Source organism: Lissotriton helveticus, chromosome 8, assembly GCF_964261635.1.
Source record: "Lissotriton helveticus chromosome 8, aLisHel1.1, whole genome shotgun sequence".
Taxonomy (NCBI): domain Eukaryota; kingdom Metazoa; phylum Chordata; class Amphibia; order Caudata; family Salamandridae; genus Lissotriton; species Lissotriton helveticus.
The window spans coordinates 738986435-739006313 of NC_136069.1; the positions used below are offsets into that span (position 1 = coordinate 738986435).

The 19879-nt window shown below is 43.4% G+C and overlaps 1 protein-coding gene across 1 annotated transcript in view; it reads right to left on the reverse strand.

The window, feature by feature from the left end:
- The window catches only part of LOC144772890 (acetylserotonin O-methyltransferase-like), a 685677-nt gene that overhangs the window by 498274 nt on the left and 167524 nt on the right, over window positions 1–19879 (reverse strand). Inside the window, exon 2 of the mRNA XM_078657556.1 lies at window positions 6442–6616. Coding sequence (XP_078513682.1) covers window positions 6442–6616 — 175 coding nt within the window. The remainder of the gene's footprint in view (window positions 1–6441; window positions 6617–19879) is intronic.

Here is a 19879-nt window from a genome sequence, read left to right on the forward strand (position 1 = left end):
TATATTTCGCGCACCCGCAATCCACTGATGATGATGTCACATATTACATCAATCATGACATGGTCAGTGACATCACTGATGACATCTCAAATGACATCACTGCTGACATCACTGATGACATCATCCAGTGAATGTGGTTTGCTTCGTTATTTAAATATGCATTATATATATAGCAATTTGCATTGAAGAATGAGTGGATATATAAAGATAAATATTTGGATGGAGGATTTAGTAGCAGTGTAATTGACTGTTTACTTGACCAATTTATAGTGTCTCACTAAATATAGTGGATAGTGACTAAACTGTGTGAATATCTGTATCACTTTGTCAGTTGTTGTGTAAACTGGTTCTCCAGTATGTTACTAGCTATGTGAAAGTCTATATTAGTTATTGATTAGTTAACTGAGTATTTGTATGGGAGAATGAATGTGTGTGTGGTTCGGTGGGGGGTGTGTGACTGCCCAAAGATGTGTGAATAGTTGATTCAATAGATATATGAAGTTAAAACTACATGTTCTAATACTTGTTTGGGTGAGTGAATATCTTTATGGGTGTGGTGATGAGCAAATATATTTCTCAATGGTACATGTCCAACAAACTAGAAAAATAAAAGGCAGTGTATGTGTCAGTTGTTGTATATAAATAAGTATACATAAGACTCAATGATTGTGTGAGTGACTGTATGGATAACTATACTTGTAATAATGGTTTTATAGTTCACTAAGTATGACTTACTATCAAAATGAATAGATGAAGTTGTGTTTGTATAAGTGTGTAGCTAAGTAAATATGTAAGCATGATCCATTGTTTGCATAAGTGAGTAGGATGACTTCATATGTGAATAGGATGTGTGCTGGTGTGTAATGTGGATATAGGGGTTTAAGTATTTTTGATAGTGTTCTATTGTTCATTGACAGCATGTATGAGTGAATCTACAGGTAAGTGATTAGATGTGTGTATACATCTATGAATCACTGAGTGGGTTTTTAGATACTTGTATTGCTGTGACAATGGATTCAAATATGATACTCTGTATTTTACAAAGAGTGATGAAAGATTTTACTAGTGTATGAAAAGGTGTATGTGATTGTAACGTGGATGATGTCATCAGTGATGTCATCAGTGATGTCATTTGAGATGTCATCAGTGATGTCACTGACCATGTCATGATTGATGTAATATGTGGCATCATCAGCAGTGGATTGCGGGTGCGCGAAATATAGTTAGTACAACTAACTATATAGGAGCAATTTCAATGGTTTTGTATGAGAGAAATGTCCAGCTAACTATAACACCCCTAAAAAAGGTTTTTAAATGCTAATTCCTAACTATATAAGGCCTGAAACCTATGTTTTTTTCAGTGAATTTCAAAGGTTTTTTAAATGCTAATTCCTAACTATGTAAGGCCTGAAACCTATGTTTTTTAGTGAATTTGCAAGGTTTTTTAAACGCTAATTCCAAACTATATAAGGCCTGAAACCTATGGTTTTTTCAGTGAATTTGCAAGGTTTTTTAAAGGCTAATTCCTAACTATATAAGGCCTGAAACCTATGGTTTTTTAAGTGAATTTGCAAGGTTTTTTAATGCTAATTCCTAACTATATAAAGCCTGAAACCTATGGTTTTTTCATTGAATTTCGAAGCTTTTTTAAATGACAATTTTTAAATGTATTAATTGTTATTTTTTTTATACTGATTTACTACATTTTTGCAGGCAGGTGTTCAGAGGGCACGCCCCCTTTTTACAACACTCTGCAGCGCAACCCTTGGCGCGTTTGCAAAGGAGGAACTAATTCCCATTGCATACTGGGGGTCCCTGGGGGGCAACTAGCCCACCAGGAGCCTCCAGTATAAGCCAGGGAGCTGCATTACAGAGGGATGTATGACGTTACAAAGCATACTTTTACATCGCATGCCTTTACAACGCGGTATTTACAACAAATACCTTTACCTACTACACGCATAGTGATTTGGGGCGCTGGATAGTGAATAGTTTAATTTACTATTCCAGCTCCAGTCCCCGTGGACACTAGGGAAGGTGTTGGACAGTAAATTAAACGTATTCCCTATCCTAGAGCGCCCCACAGCGCAATGCGTTGTAATGGTTTGTGTTGTAAAAGTTGCTTCGTAAAGGCACTGCGTGGTAAAAGTTGTGTTGTAAAGGATGTTTCCCATTACAGAGAGGTGTAATGAGGCCACGCCCTTTTTTACACCTCTCTGCAACACAGCCCCCGGGCATGTTTGCAGAGGGGGAACTAATTCCCCTTGCATACTGGGGGTCCCTGGGAGCCAACTAGCCCACCTGGAACCTGCAGTATGCGCCAGGGGGCTGCATTGCAGAGAGGTGTAATGAGGCCACACCCTTTTTTACACCTCTCTGCAGCGCAACCCCTGGCGTGTTTGCAGAATAGGAACTAATTCCCCTTGCAAACTGGGGGTCCCTGGGGGCCAAGTAGCTCACCAGGAGCCTCCAGTATGCGCCAAGGGGCTGTGTTGCTTTGCTCCGGGGCGGCGGTCCCCGGGGCAGTGTGGGGGGATTGTGGACCCCCCACACTTCTTTATCACTATGTTGATTTGGTCCCCTCGGGGGTTAATTTTTAAAAAAACACCAGGTATTTTCTTTTTTTAAATGTGGGCCTTTTTTGTCCATGTGGGACCACCTGGGCAGGCCTAGGGGGTCAGGGTGTATCTACCCTGCCCTTTTTTTGCGTTCTTCACGTTTGTTTTTCTGCTTTCTTGTGCCTCGGTCTATCAGGCACAAGATGGATGCCAACACTTCCTGGTTAGAAGTGTTGACAGCCAATGAGCATGCAGCTTTCTCTGGAAGGCATGCTGATTGGCTGCCACTGTCTGTCAACACTCCAAACCAGGAAGTGTTGGCAGCCATATTGTGCCTCAGTAGACCCAAGGCACAAGAAAGCAGTGAAACAAAGGTCGAAAACACGCAAAGGGAGCAGGGTAGAAGCACCCTGACCCCCTAGGCCTGCTCAGGGGGTCCCACAAGGACCCCCCAGGCCCAAAAACAACATTTTATTTTTTGGAGAAAAAAATCACGGGGTGCGCGCACCGTACGAGTACCATACGAGTACCGCACGCGTACCGTATGAGTACAGTGTGCGTACCCCGCGATTTAAAAAAAAATGTTTTAAGGGGCCTGGGGTGTCCTTGTGGGACCCCCTGAGCAGGCCTAGAGGGTCAGGGTGCTTCTACCCTGCACCCTTTTTGAGTTCTACATGTTTGTTTTTCTGCTTTCCTGTGCCTCAGTCTACCGAGGTACAAGATGGCTGCCATACATTTCTGTTTTGGAGTGTTGACAGACATTGGCAGCCAATCAGAATGCAACTCGTACTCGGGAAGGTACAGAGTACAGTAAGCTTACAGTAAGCTTATATAGATATATAATTTTTTTCAAATTCAATTTTCTCAACAACTACTGGAGGGATTTACACCATTTAAAGAAAAGGCCGTACTGCGCACCAGTCCCTACCATTTTGCCAAGTTTGGTGTAATTCCGTTCAGTGGTTCGGGCTGTAGCCGTGTCTAATTGTCCTATGGAAAATAACATGGGGAAAACACGTTTGGGACCCCCCTTTTTTCTCTGCCCCACTTGACGAATCCCCCCAAAACTTTCAGAGAAGGAGCGGGCCATCTTCTTTGAGAAATTCGCGAAGATTCATCAACAGGCGCCAAACTTATTCCCAATAGAATGTTGCGGATTTCCTATGGATACTAGGTCCTAACTATATATACCTACTGGCGACCGCCAGTAGGTAATATATATATCCCTAAAGGCCAATAGAACAAGGTTAATTACTTTTAAAAAGTAGGGCATCTGGATTTAAATATTACATGTCCTGGTAGTGAAAAACATCTGCCCCATTTTTTTCTTGTTGTAGCCTAAATGAGATTTCCTTGTGTTAAAAAATCACTGCTTGTAAATTTCAAAGTCCCATGTAAGTAAATCAGATGAGCATAGTACCCCTGGGCTAGGGCAGTCAGATGGTGATGCCACTGGTGGGGCTGAGAGGCGTAGTACTTCATCTTCTTAGGTTTCATGTTGACTTCTTTGGTTTTCTGTGAGGAACTTCTTTCTTTCTTGTAGACATCTTTGTTGTTCTGTGAAGAACTTCCTTGTATCTTATTTGGATTTTTTCTTTCCTATGAAATACCTCCTCCTGTACTTTGTGTTGGCAGCATCAATAGGCTCTGTAGTTTGCTCCATCTTCAGGTCCTCTTTTGTTTGCCAGCTCCCTGAAATCCGGTTGTAGCACGTAGGTAGTCACCAACTCATCGCCAAAATAATGTAGTAATGAAGGTCCACGCAGGTAGGATGTAGTTCATGAAGTTTTATTGAAGATAGTTACATGTAGATCTGTTCCTCTGAAGCAGCCTCACCAGGAGCAGCCTGCCGGTTGCTCAGCCCATTCTCAACTGTCACACTTCACCTCTCAGGCACTCAACATTCCAATACGCATCATCACTCCAACATTACATGCAGCACACTGCACATTCAAACAGGACATGTGCACGCGTGGGTTTGTATCCCATCCTCGTCGCCAAATACTGTAGACGCCGGTTGTGGGCTCTTTACCCGGAGCGAGAATTGAGAGGACACACACACGTTATTATACACATTACGTTTACTCTGCTTGAGCGCCACTACTTCCTGGGTACTAAAACCCATCCCTGCTTATCAGTGTAGTAATGAAGATCCACGTAGGTAGGATGTAGTTCATGAAGTTTTATTGAAGATTGTTACATGTAGATATGTTCCTGTGAAGCAGCCCCATCAGGAGCAGCCTGTCAGCTGCTCAGCCCATTCTCAACTGTCACACTTCACCTCTCAGGCACCCACCATTCCAATACGCATCATCACTCCAACTTTCCATGCAGCACACAGCACATTCACACTGGCTGAGCAGGGGGTGAAAATGGCAGAACAATTACATGAGCATGATACCACACTGTTCTTATTATCATGTCAGTTAGTAGTTCTGTTTGTTTTATTCTGGGAAATATAGTTCTTGCTTGGCTACTGTTAAAATACCACAGAAAGGGGGGTTACCCAGAAAGAGCTGACAGAGGGGCAGGTAAGAGCTAAGACACACTGCAGAGATGCTCCGTGTCGGAAGAGAACTCCGACGGGAGCTGCAGAAAACAGCCAAAAATCAAAGAATATTCACCTACATGTCTTTCCCAAATTCTAGCCTTTCTGACTCCATGGCTAGTAAGAGCTCAGTTCTATGTGCTAGTATTTGAGAAATGTTTGAGTGTAGGTTGTCCATGTCCGGAGTGTAGTTGCTGAGGAAGCAAATGGGAAATTTCTGTTACGTTAAGGAATAGGTTACTGTTAAGAAATGTATTATTTGTGTAGCTGTTTTGATTTGCCAGTGTGACCTAATGATGATAATGCCATGATGAATCTACAGTGTTTTTAATTATTATGCACAAAATGTGCTTAAAAAGCTCTGGTTTTGGCGATTCTTGGGTGATTTGATTTTCCATTTTACAGCTGAGACTCTGTCCGATTATTTTGAGATTTTCACCCTCTTAAAGAATGCTGTCATTAATCTTCATGAGTTTGACAATTATATTCACTTTAATTTTGTTTACCTAAATAAGAATTTTTGTAAGCTTTGTTACACTATTTTTCTGTAACTGAGCCTTCCTGGCAGATTTATGTATTCTTGTATTCATTGGATCGTTCTTAATAATAATTCTGTAATAAATCCACTTTTCCCTATACTGATCTAGAACTGAGTCATTTAGAGATGTAAGTTATATTTTGACTTTAATTCTGCTAAAATAATGATCCATGGATGGGGAGTGTAATCCCTTACAGCTATATCAATGGGAGATCCAGAGCCAAAATTCCTTAAGTAAAAATTGCGGTACATGAAATACTGAGGTTCAGTTAATTATTGGTGTTCGGCTCCCACATTAGTGTGTTCCTAGTTGTGTTGCTCTGTTGACATATGTGTATATATTTGTGGTCTATGTTAATGTGTGCACAAATATTGTCTGCCTCTGAGAATGCATCATACAAAAGCCAAACTTGTGACTTTGTCAAGGCTTCCTTAACAAATGTGCTCTAGTCTTCCAGATGCACTAATTGATATGGGACACTTATTAGGATATATTATAAAAAACGTACTAAGGTTTTCCCTAGGTTTGTAATATCACTATGGCTTTTTGCCCTGTTTTCAAAAGAGAAAGAGGATTTAACCATACACTTTGGTCCTACCTGTTTCTCCATTTCATTATTTATTGATATTAACAGCCAAATGCTTAGTAAATATCACAGCGAGAATATAAAGCATTTTTCTTGATTAACTGGACTAAAAATAAAAAAAGATGTATTTTCTGATAATACAATTTTTATATGATTAATGAAATATATCACGGCCTGGCATTGCTAATGTCAGTAACATTATGGCATTACCTTCGGTATTATTCATCTCGATTTCCAGGAGCTTTAATCCCACGCATGCGCACAGTAATCTTTCCATCCCATCCGCACTGGCATGCAGACGCTCAGCAATGGTGGCAGAAGGCAGGGGGGCACCAGACTCCTGCAGCAGGTCAAATACTCCAAGTTCGCATGCAGCAAACATTGCCTGAGGAAGAATAACAATAAAATGAATCTTTAAATTACAGAAAGCTTTCTAAATCAGCTTAGTGCATTTACATTCAGTGAAAAAAATACCTACTACCAAAATGCATGTTGCATAATAATTCTACGGATCAAATTGAAATAGATAGGGATAGTGATGCTTTCCCTTCGTACTGTAGTACTGTAGTACTGTGTTGGCCTGCTACAATAGTTGTAATTGGGATGAAATGTCAACTCTCCTATGGACCAGACAATCGAAATTTGTCATTTCTTGTGACTCTATCCAACTACACTAAGATCACTTCACCCACCTTTTCCGATTTTTCTTTCCCTTCATTGAATTGCTTGACTTACATATAATTTGTACTGTGCTGTTGTAAATCCAGAGGTCCAATATCACATTTTCTTTTAGAGTAATTTCTGACTAGTTAGCAAACAAGGTATCAGTTCATTTTCCTACCTTGGAGTGCTCTTAAATAATTACGAAAGTCTGCTGAAAATATGAACCCGTTGGCTTTCATCTGATGTACAGAATCTGGCGTCACTAGGGGGGTTCGGGGGGGGGGGGGGGTGCGGACCGCACCGGGTGACACCATCACCTGGGGTGACACCAATCACGCACCAGGTGATTGGTGTCACCCCAGGTGATTGTGGTTAGTGGGACAACGCAGCTGCGGCTCACTGACGCTGTGAGCCTGGACTATAGACCCACAGAGTCCTTCAGTGTGAAAATAAACACGCAGGATATTCGTGTTCGCCGCGCGCTTCTTGCTGTCTCCCATGCGGGCCCGGTTCTAGAGGGTGGGCCAGGTGGGCCAGGCCCACCCAAACACGAATCTTGGCCTTTGCAGTGACGTCAAGAAGGCAACAGAACATTTGCACTATAATTTAAAACGTTCCTCTGAATGTAATTTATCATCTCCTTCTAGGCGTTGCGTGATTGGGCCTTGGCTCTCTCTCAGGCACCCCCAATCACGCATCTCCTTTGGAAAGGTGAGCTGTGTCCCCGGCCACTTGTGGTAGAATAGGGACATGGTGAAGGGGACAAATCCCTTCTTTGGCACCAGGTGACCTTTGCGTGCTGCATGGATATTTCCTTCTTTTCAGCGCTGGAGAAAAGGAGTTTGTTTATCCTGATTCACCTTTCCTGACCCCCTCAGCTGCTTATCAGATCGGGCTATGAGACAGATTTCTAACCCAGCAGGTAAGAAAATGTGTGGCTGTTTCGTTTTTTAAAAAACCTGCAAAGGCCCAACAAGATACATACTTCATGTATGCTCCGAGAATGTGTGGCTATTTGTTCATATTTTAAAAATCCGTGAGGGCCCAGCAAGATACATACTGTGTGTATGCCTGTATATTTCACTTAAATTACTTGTATCATTTTCATGACTGGCTCTGCCACAAATGCAAGACAACTGTACAAATGTCCGGATAACTCTGGTGATTAATGGTCCTGCTGGATAGAAATCTTTTGTCTGTTTGTAGTTTTGGGATGCAGATAAACCTGTAGTGTATGTGGATAGCTCAGTGGGTTACTGCCTTTGTTACAGAGATCCTTTTGTAACTTGCAGTTCAGAAGTTACAGATCTAACATAGGACAGTGACCTATGAACTGTATTCTAAGAGCTGCATACAAACCTGAATGGTATAATTTGAAAGTTTTTGTGTGTTGCGATATAGTTAGAATGTCCCCACTCTTTCATTATTCTAATGTTGCTATAACGAGTTTGTTTTGGCAGATGTCCTTTTTTTATCAGTAAAGACAAACCCTAACCACTTAGGTATGCTTTAAATCCTGTGCTTGTACTTCTCCAGACCTATCCCTCTTAAAACATACTGCCCACCAGTATGGCTCACATGTGAATCCTACACCTGGTAATCCTCATTGGCTTATGTGACATTCCCTATAGGCTGATTTACAAATTTGTATTTTTCATTGTCTTTGCATAATGTGTGAATGATATAAAGTACTGTGAAACCCTATACTATGAGTAGCCATATACCACAAATGAAAAGCATATGAGAGTGGCTACGGAGAGATGATGGGCACTGTTGGAGGGTGGCAATAAGGGCATCTGAGGAGGAAGTGAATTAGGGGAGAGTCTATGTAGAGATGAGGGCACTGTTGGAGGGTAGCAGTGAGCTAATCAGAGGAGGAGGTCATGGGGGGCTACGCAGACATGAGGGGCACTTTTGGAGTGTGGCAGTGAGGGAGTCTGAGGAGGGAATCATGAGGGGGAGAGGCTACAGAGAGATGAGGGGCACTGTTGGAGGGTGGTAATGAGGACATCAGGGGAGGAGGTCAATAGGGGTGAGTATAGAGAGATGATGGCACTGTTGGAGGGTGGCAGTGAGGTAATCTGAGGAGGTGGTCATAGGGGGGTTACGCAGAGATGAGGGGCACTGGTGGAGGGTGGTAGTGAGGGAGTCTGAGGAGGGGGTCATGAGGCGGAGAGGCTAGGGAGAGATGAGGGGCACTGGTAGAGGGTGGTAGTGAGGGAATCTGAGGAGGAGGTCATGGGGGAGGGGCTATAGAGCAATTTGGGACACTGGTGGAGGGTGGCAATGAGAGAATCCAAGAAGAACATCCTGCGGTGGACGGGAGGCTACAGAGAGATGAGGGACACTGGTGGAGGGTGGTGTGTGAGAGTCTGAGGAGGAGGTCATGATGGAGAGGGGCTACGGAGAGGGGACGGGCACTGTTGGAGGGTGGTAGTAAAGAGAAAGAGGTTAATGGGGGCATCAATAAAGACTTCCACACCAGCGCTAAAGCCTACCCTGTCATGGCCTTTCTGTTTTTGTTTATTTAATTAGCAGTCAGGTCATTAGGGCCACTGTGGAACATATTTTAAAGTGTGTGCTAATTATATTTACTGGTATATTTAATGTTTTAAGTTTGAGGGGGAGTTTACTATTTTTTTTACCAGGAATAATGAAAAAGGATCCGGATGGTGGCTGATATGGGACTGGGGCCCAAGGTCAGCTGTGAGATAAGGTGCACAAGAGATGGATGGTAGAAAATGGATAATCAGGGCTGGAAGAGAGTGTGCTGCAGAGTCCGGGGTTAGGTGGTGTTAGTAATGAAGAGAGATTCTCTCTGAAGGCTGGCAACGAGGGAAGCTGAGTAGTGTTACTTGCCTGATACTCCCACCTCAGAAACCTCCTTTTCACATCAAAGAGACCTTACATGGGATGCATTTTAAAAAAGAAAAGAAAATGTCTGTTTCATTTTTTTCTAAGAGCAGGCAGCAGTCCGTGGGACCACTGCTTGCTCTTAAAAAATATTTTCACATCCTTTCACAAAGGGGAAGCGCTCCCCTGGTGGCCCCTTCATCATTAAAAAGGATTACTACCTACTTGGTGTAGGTGGTAAACTGCAAGTGTTTTGTGACTTTAATTGTGATCGCAAAACAATGATACATACAAATGCAGCTCGCTATTAGGAAGGTGTGGTAAATAAATAATTAATTACCGGTTCTATTTTTGACTGGATACAATATAAACAGATAGCTCAATAAATAAGAGTCAAGATTCGAGGTAGCTGAAGTTGACAGGCTTTAATAGGCATAAAGGACAGGAACAGGACAGCCTGCATGGGAATGGGATGGCAGGGGCCCGGCAGCTGCCGGGGCAGGATCTGGGAATGGTGCGCACAACTTTTAATAACAGAACATCAGTATATATAGTTAAACAAAATACATTGCATTCAATACAGTAGGCGTAGCAGTAGGCGGAGTTTGTAGCAGTCGCGAAAGATAAGGCATAAAGTGGGTGTAACAAGAGGTGTGTACAGGGCGTATACATAGACATGTGATGTAAACGTAACAGAATATGTCATAAACGGGGCGGAAACATGGAGGGGGCTACCTGAGCAGCTGGGACCTCTAACCTAGTGGTGCGCGCAAACTGGCAATGACGTGTTACCAGGGAGAACTGGGGGCTATGACTTCTGCGCTAGAAGAGGAGACTGAAGTCTGGAGTGTCAGAGCGACATGTACCTAAAGCCTATCTAGTATCTGGTGTTTAGAGAACATGTTGATAGAATCCAAAAGTTATCAGGGTAAAGGCTAACAGACATTAAGACTGGTGCATGCATAATTCTACATATAGCGCTTGTGCGAGGAATATTTTATGAATATTAATACAGTATTTCTCTTACATGGAGACATAAAGGCTAGACCATGACGGAAACTATTGATGCGATTCAGTAGCTTAGGAATGCAGAGAAGGAGGGCTGGACTGATAACTAGAATCATAACTTACTCTTGGCAGACTGGGAGGCAGAGCCAGGCCGAGCCGGGCACTGCGAGGCATGAAGTAAGTGAAGGGTCAGGGATACAGGTGGGGGCTGTATCGCTCCTCGGAGAGGGTTCAGGAAACAGGAGCTGAATCTGAGTCCGGGCCCTTTTGAGGCCTAGAAACGGGGACTTTTCAATGAATTAACGTGCACACTGTAAAACGTGGCAACGTAGGTTTACATAGGCCTGATATTCGTTGTATTCACGAAGACTGGAAACTGGCATACTAGAGATGGACACAACTATAATTGCGTCTTTAATCGATCAGAAGGGAATACATGCATATCGATCATGCACATATAACATAAGATGGGGAACACGTAGGCACATATAACATGGCAAAATTTACTTTTCCACATTCCCTCCTTGTGCCCTACGTTTCCATCAGGAAACATCAATATTCATGATACCATCTATCATTTCATATAGCATCATTTGCTCGTCTCGAATTGTCTTGGAACGGGATTTAGAGCGGGACTTAGGACTAGGAATACAAGAGGTAGCACAAATGCCGCAAATCGCAGGGCCACATTGTATACAGAGGCAGCAACTGAATATGATCATTACTGCAATACCTAGGAATGACAATACTTTCCATCCCCAGGCAGATATGATACTCCAGAGCCAACCGGACCATGTCCAGGTGCCTGGATTCTGGTGTAACTGATGGGCAATTTTATGAAGTCTGGTTATAGCTAAATAAACAGACGGCGCGTTATTAGGAATGAAAATGCAGCAACTAGATCCGATGACTCTACATGCTCCTCCTCTATCGGCCAGTATGACGTCAAGAACGAGACGATTTTGGAGCACGACATATCTCATAGCAGATTGCTCTTCGGTTAAGTTACCTAGAGCAGAAGTAGTCTCATTCACTACTGCTTCAAGGGTTCTGGTTAACCTACGGATTTACTTACTATTCTGGATAGGTCCTATAAAGAAGAAGAAACCTCTATTGAAATCTGTATACTGTTCTAGAGCAGTTTCAGTTTGATCGACAATTGGGGACTCAATCTCCCTTCTATGTCTGACGTGTACTAGATGTGTGTTTCTATGATAATCAGATGGGGCTAGAAAAACTGGTGGCAGTAGGAAGGCAATGTAACATGTTCCGTCCCAATCGAGGGGCAGACGAACATATGCGGTCTGACCACAAACAAAATAAGAATGACGTGAGGCTTTGAAAATAGATTTCCCACTGTCACTATACTCGACAATAGTAGTACAATCACTATGTCCTACATGTGCGGAACCATTCTTTCTGACACATAATTCGCCTTTGACTGGTAGTACTGAAATAGCAGGCAAATCTGGAGTAGTATCAGACTGAACATTCAGGACCATAAAATTCGAAGAATAATTACCTAAATTATATACTTCATTTTCTAGATCTAACCCTGTTCTATGGGAGAGACCTTGCTTGTCTGGAAAACATGTTCTATTCAGAAGGGACATATCATTGGAGGATGACGTTAACGTGGACCATGCTCCACACGAACCATTATGTGAAAACGGATAGGGAAAGAGTGGCAGAACTCCCTTCGGTGTCTGAAAAGGGGGGAGTCGACCACACACCCAACAATTAGTGGCATTGCTGGTCTGGTGTGAATAGTGTAACATTCTGATGAATGTATTATTACGCATAGCAAGACGATAGGATAACTCGTGAGGAGGCAGATCACTAAATGTGTGCTCTACTGTAGCATTAGAAAACTTATTTACATGAGAAATTGGAAAACATAAATGCAATGCATAACTTGTGCAGGTAACCATAAGACTTAGAAACAATAAGAAACTTAGAAAAACGATACATCTGATAGAGTTTTGACTAACTCTCTCACTATGGGGGTCTATCTCATACATGTCAGAAACCTGTCTAACCGTTTCACCCGAGGGGGACTTAGACAATTAAACTGGCTGACTTATTTTACTAGACCGGAGTTTTAACTTATACTCCTGTTGCGGAGTTGCCTCTAACAGGGGAGGCTTGGATTCAGAGTCAATTTTTAGGCAGTCCTTAGAAATGTTCTTGGCAAATGTTTTTATACGCAATCCATGGAATTTCTTGATGTGGGACAGGTGGACCCACCCCTTGCGGCCCTCCAACTTCACGGCCGTGCGGGTGGTCAGAAGGACAAGTCGTGGCTGCTTCCAACGGGGCTCCAGCGGACTTGAACGATCAAAGTTCCTTACAAGGACAAGGTCGCCTGGAATGACCTCATGCTGTTTCACTTCAGTATTGTCTGGAAATGCAGCGGCAACCTGTGAACGACAAGAGTGTAGGGCAGACATCAAGGAAGCTAGGTAATCTGTCAGCATATTACTGGAAACATCTGTAATACTGCGGGGTCTAGGTGTATCCCACATGTTTGGGGGGCGGCCGAATACGACCTCATAAGGGGACAGACCTGATCTGGAATGTGCGACCATTCGCATAAAGAATAAAGCAACTGGCAGGGCAACTAGCCAGTCTACACCTTTCTCTTTACATGTCTTAGCAATACGGATTTTCAGGGTCTGATTATGTCTCTCTACGAGACCGGCTGCTTCAGGATGGCGTACACAATGGAACTTCCACTGGTACCCTAACAAAAGGGAAACATGCTTCATTAACTCAGATGAGAATGGCTGGCCGTTGTCAGAATACACGACCCTAGGGAGTCCATAGCGGGGAAAGAATTCACGAACCAACTGCTTGGCAGTGGTCGCGGCTGTGTAATCTGGAACTGGATATGCTTCTGTCCACCTGGACAAAGCGCATACAACTACGAGGACATACTTGAAACCTCGACATCGCTCCATCTGAATATAATCCATCTGGAGGACTTCAAAAGGGTGGTCAGGAGGTTGGAATCCACCTTGTTCCACCGGGACACTTTTACCTGGATTGAACTGGCAACATATCATACAGGTACGGACTTTCTGCTTGGCTGCAGCTCGTAAATGCTTGTTGAACCAAAGGTTCTGGATACTGTCTAACATGGCTTTTTCTCCTAGATGTGCTGGACTATGTGCGGTATTAATAATGACTTGAACCATAGAGTCGGGGAGAAACCATGTGGCTTTTCCCTTCGTCACCCATCCCTGATCTGTCTGGACCCCTCCTTGTTCGGACCATTTCTTGATTTCTTCGGGAGTAGCATGTAACTGTATGTCTATGACATCTTGTGTAGGGTCCTTAACTGTCATACAAGTAGTCTGATCTAGAGTGAATGTCTGTGTCGTGTTAACTGGAATGTCTGGTGTCTGAGCTGTAAGCTTGGCTGTTCGATCTGCTAGATCGTTACCTTGGGAAATGATGTCAGTAACTTTCGTATGTGCCTTGCACTTCATGATAGCGATAGCTGTCGGTAAATGTATTGCGTCTAACAGAGCTTGAATGAGGAGACCATGCTGAATCTTGGTTCCATGAGAAGTCATGAAACCTCTCTCCTGCCAGAGCACTCCGAAGTCGTGTACAACTCCGAATGCGTAACGTGAATCTGTATATATGTTTACTTTCAGGTTCTTGGCACGTATGCATGCTTGGGTCAGAGCAACTAGCTCTGCTGCTTGAGCAGACAGGGTGTCAATACGATGTGTTTCTATAACTTCAGTTTCAGTAGTCACTGCATACGCGGCTACTAGTTCTCCTGTACTTGTTCTCATACATGAACCATCCACATAAAGTGTCAGGTCGGGATTAGGTAATGGAATGTCTGTCAGATCTTGTCTTGGCTTTGTCATAGTGTTAATAACTTCCACACAGTCATGTGTGGCCGGATTTGAAGTAACTGACGGTAATAGTGTAGCAGGATTTAGAATGTTGCAGCGTCTGATTTCTATGTGTGGCTGGAACAGTGTCAGTTCATAACCTGTTAAACGTGCAATTGTCAAGTGCTGAGTCTGTGTTCGGTTTAAAAGAACTTCCACGGAGTGTGGAACTTGTACTGTCAGGGAGTGTCCTAATACTATGGAATCACTTTGTCTGATAGCTAGAGCTGTGGCTGCAACTGACTTGAGGCACGCAGGCAGAGCCTGGGCTACTGGATCTAATGTGCTCGAAAAATAAGCACAGGGCTTGTACTGTCCCGCTTGATCTTGCGTGAGAACAGATAATGCAGTACCATCACGTTCTGTGACAAAAAGTGTAAAAGGCTTACTATAGTTCGGTGTAGCTAGAACAGGTGCTTGGCATAAGGCTTTCTTTAATTCGTTAAAAACAAGTGTATGTTCCTGGGTCCAAGGGAGAACAGTCGATACGGCTGCCTCCTGTGTCGTTAACTGTATCAGTGGCTTGGCTAGAAATGCATATTCAGGAATCCATTGTCTGCAGTAAGAAGTGAGGCCAATAAAAGCACGTACCTCCTTCTGTGTCCTGGGCTGTGGAAGACTCGCTATTAACTGGATACGGTCTGGTGTCAACTGCCTACCCCACTTGGACAGTAAGTGGCCTAAGTAGATCACTTGCTGGACACAGAATTGTAATTTGGAAGGGGACACCTTGTGCCCCTGCTCGGCCAGAAAATACAGAACTGTAAGTGACGCTCGCTCGCAGTCACGTTCAGAACGGGCTGTGATCAGTAGATCATCGACATACTGGAGCAGGGCAGTGTCAGCTGGCATGTGAATATTGTCTAGTTGTCTCTTAAGAGCTTGACTGTAAATACTAGGACTTTCTGTGAAACCTTGAGGAGCTCGTGTAAATTTATAGCTCCTTCCATTTAAACAAAATCCGAAAAGGTACTGGCTGTCTGGATGAATCGGGACACTGAAAAATGCATTCTTGAGGTCGATGACAGTGAAAAATGTAGCTTCAGAATCAATGGCTGTCAATAGGGATGAGATATCTGGGACTACTGGATACTGGGGTATGATACATTTATTAAGTTCTCGAAGGTCAATCACTAATCGATATACTGGAGGTGCATTTGGATCAGTACGTTTCATGACTGGAATGATAGGAGAATTACATACATTGGAGTCAGTTTCTACAACCACCCCTTGAGCAATGAGCTCGTCAATAATTTTGGATAAGGCTGCTACAGCCTCAGGTGGCAATCTGTACTGTCTGATTCCCGGCAGGACTATACCTTGCTTGAGAGTCACACGATGGGGTGTGATTTGCATAAAACCTACATCAGTTGGACCTTGCGCCCATAAATGCTGCGGTACATTTGACAATCTTGGATCAAAATCACGTGATACGTAGTGACCTTTAAAGTCACGCAAAAACAATCGTATTCCTTCTGGGGAACAGCAAATAACTGCACCTAATTCTTTCAGTGTTTTAATGCCTAACAAATTTTCTGGACATGATTTCGTAAGTAACAAATCAGTAGTTCGGGACAATGGACCAACTTCTAGAGTAACTGGTTTTGAAATCTCGTTAACAATGGGCTTTCCTGAAAATCCAAGGGAAACATTTCTAGAGCCTGAGAGCGGAGCCCCTGGACCCTCGTCATGACTGATAGTAGTCCTACTTGCCCCTGTATCAATCAAAAACTTTCTGTCTTTCCCTAATACTTGACTGTGTACATAGGGACCCTCTTGATCTACAGGTATCTCAATGAGAGGCAAGCCTACCTCCCTCTCTAGGCTGTTTCATGAATACTGTTGATATTCTGGATACTCTGACTGGGCATACTGGTACATCTGCTGTGTAACATGCTGTGTTGCAGCAATAGGCTGCGGTGCTGGAACTGTCTGTTGTGCATTCTGTGGCGACTGAGAAGTCTGTGAAACTTGTTCTTGTCTAGGCGGACGTGGTCTTTCTTTAGTCTTACCAGTAGCTATGTTGTGTTTCAGAACTGCACATTCGTTTATAAAATGACCTGGCTGTTTACAATAATTGCAAGTCCCTTTAACGGGAGCTGCAGGATGACTGGCTTGATTCGGACCCCTCTTCTGACTGTCTTGTGGAACAGATTGTGCAACTAGTACTTTCATTTTTGTGTCTTTCATACGTCTCCTCTCGTGTTCTTGCTCTTCCCTGATTCTATTCTGGTGATACTGGAGCATCTGGAGCATTTGTGACGGGGTACTAGCTTGCCAGGTACTTTAGACTTTCAAAACTCGATTTTTAACTTGTGGACTTGAATTCTCGACTAGTTTAGTAACAAAAAGATGAGGGTATGACTCGCTACTCGTCTTCAAACCACTATTAATAATAAAACATTTTTCAAATCTAGAATATAAATCACTAGTGTCTTCTTCCGGTTTCTGTTTGCATGCTGAGATTGCATCCCAATCTTCCTTTTTCGTGACTAGTAACCTTGGGAAGACCTGAATCAATAACTCGGGCAACTCTTTACATTTGTCCCCAAGACCGGTACCTGGTACTCGTATTTTATCTTCAGCTTCTAGAGCTGTCCAATCAATCTTTTTCTCTCCCACCTCCCATTCTTTTTCCTTGAGTTTCTCATATACCCCTGCGGGCAACAGGACCTTTAGCATTTTAATGATATCTGGATATGTGTATTCTCCCATACGGAGCATGTCTTTTAATTCTCGTTGGAACCCTGCTGGATCTTTGTCGTGACAGGGAATTAATTTCTTCATCTCTAAGAGTTCCATCTTTGTGATAGGGGTGTAAACAAATACTCGTTGCATTTCACCACCCGCTGTCCTAACTGGGTGTACTTCTCGTAACGGATGCTGTCTATCTATGTAAAATGGTTTACTTTCTGGGGGTGAGACATGAACAAAATGCGGATTCGGAAACGTTCGATATTTGTGGCGCTGTTCTAGAATAATACTAATTAAATCGGCACCTAAACCTCTCCATTTATACTGGAGTAACTCGTTCAGAACATCATGTAACGGACCTGGATCAGAATGTTGACCCTCATACAGTGTAATGAGGTGCTGGATCATATACATACCCACCAGTCGCTGCTCGGCTGGGGGCAATTTCAGAAACATTTGTGCCACTATCTCGTCTGGAAAAGTGGTAGAATTAGTAATCCATCGGACTGCTGATCGGACTAGTTCTTGTTCATGCATGGTACTAAGTTCACTATAACCGATTCGTGATTTCAGAATGTGATCGGTAGCTTGAAATACTTGCTCTAGAGAACCTTGTTCTGGTGCTGGAAGAGAGAAAACTTTCTTGTGTTCTAGACGTGAATGTCGGTCGGGAAGTCTAGTTTTACCTACATACGCTATTCTGGTGGGATTCTCGTCGTCTACCTCTTCAGTAGAAGAGTCATCTTCTTTCTCGCTTACTTGTGCTGCTTTGCGTTTCTCGTGTAACCTTATTATTTCCTTACGAATTTTCTTGTACATACTCTCTATACAACTGAGTGTCCTGTGTCTTCCCTCGGATATATTATCACTCCACCTTGTCAGGACTTTCATTTCGGTCGGATCTTTAGTCGGATAATCTTGTTCCCTTATTAAACAATTAATTAGAAACTTTAAAAGTATGAGCTGGGTCTCAGCTTTCCTTTGAGACATGGCTTCGCCAATACTCTCTGGGTCTGTCCCTGTACGGATCAAACGATATATTCTGTCTAAATCTTCTTTCATATTCGGTAGGGTGTCCAAATACTCGGTCACCCGTCTTACACGCAATGAATATATAACCATATTATCATCGCCTGGGACTGGATCATAACGGCATTCGGTGAGAGCTCGTCTGATATCTGCAACGGACTGATGTTTGGGCGTACGCTGTAACGCACGTTCATGTAACTCGACTAACGTTACACGTTTGTGTGGCGGCGGGGTACCAGGAGGATCTCCCCCCTCCCGCGGCTCCTAAACTGGAATCGTCGACGGGTACTGTACGGGCGGGCAGAGTGACTGATGTAGCGGGTACTTGTACTGTGGGCTGGACCGGGGGTACCGTAACAGGTGCTGTAACAGGTGCCCCGGTGGCTGGAGGAACAGGGATTACATTATTTACAGGAGCTGGCGGAACAGGATTTGCATATTCTGGGACTGTGTCGTCCAAATAGGACGAGAGAAAAATATCAGCTGCGGTCGGTTTGTGACGTAGCTTAATCGGAACTAATGGCGGCGGAAAATTACATGGTGCTTCCGGGGTTGCTTTCGGCAAGCCCTCGGCAAGAAGAGGATACATACCCTTAATAAGGGCATTTCTCTGTCTGTCTGACTGTTCGGCTTTAACTCGTTCACCTATTTCGATTAATTCCCTTTCTTGGGCTCTTTCTGAGGATTCTCTACTTAATTCTAACTTTCTGATTTCTTTTTCGGTTCTTTTATGAGATTCTTTGCGCCATAACTCGATGGCATCTTTCTGGGACTGTCTGGCTTTCTTTTTCCATAATGCTTCTTCTACTCGCATGATGCACTCGGCATCCCATGTACCTGATACGGGCCATCTATATTTCTCTTCTAACTCCTTGGTGTACTCCACCCATAAATCTAGATATAATATGGCACTTATGCCATGCTTATGATACATAAAATGACCTGGACTGTCCCTAGGCGGGACAGGAACTGCTTCCTCGAGCAGACCTTTTCTAGTTCTTAACTGACGTAACTTTGAGAACAGAGGCATAACTTAGGCTGGAGTCCAGACACAATACAATACACGATAAACACAATAATAACTTGAAAACAAATCACTCATACCACGACATGGAAAGCACATGAAATAACATTTAAAATAACAGTTCGGACAAAAAATACTACCTGGAATACTGAGAACAGAACACATGAACTTCTCGAGAACAGAACTTACTAGAATGACTAGATGCACTGCTAAAACAGTACGAAACTTACCGGTCTCATAAAGAGACACGTCAGGACCCGCATCCACCTAGGTGGACACTTCGTGTTGGATCTGTGTACCCAAACCCACGGACCAGAGACAAATTAATTGACCCTGTCTAGATACTACCCCAGCAACGGTACTCACCGGGCAGCAAGAACGGAAGGCCTCGGACTGGACTGCTACGACGACGGATGGACGAACTTCGGACTTCAGTTACAGGTGGGCCTCCGGATACCTCGGACCT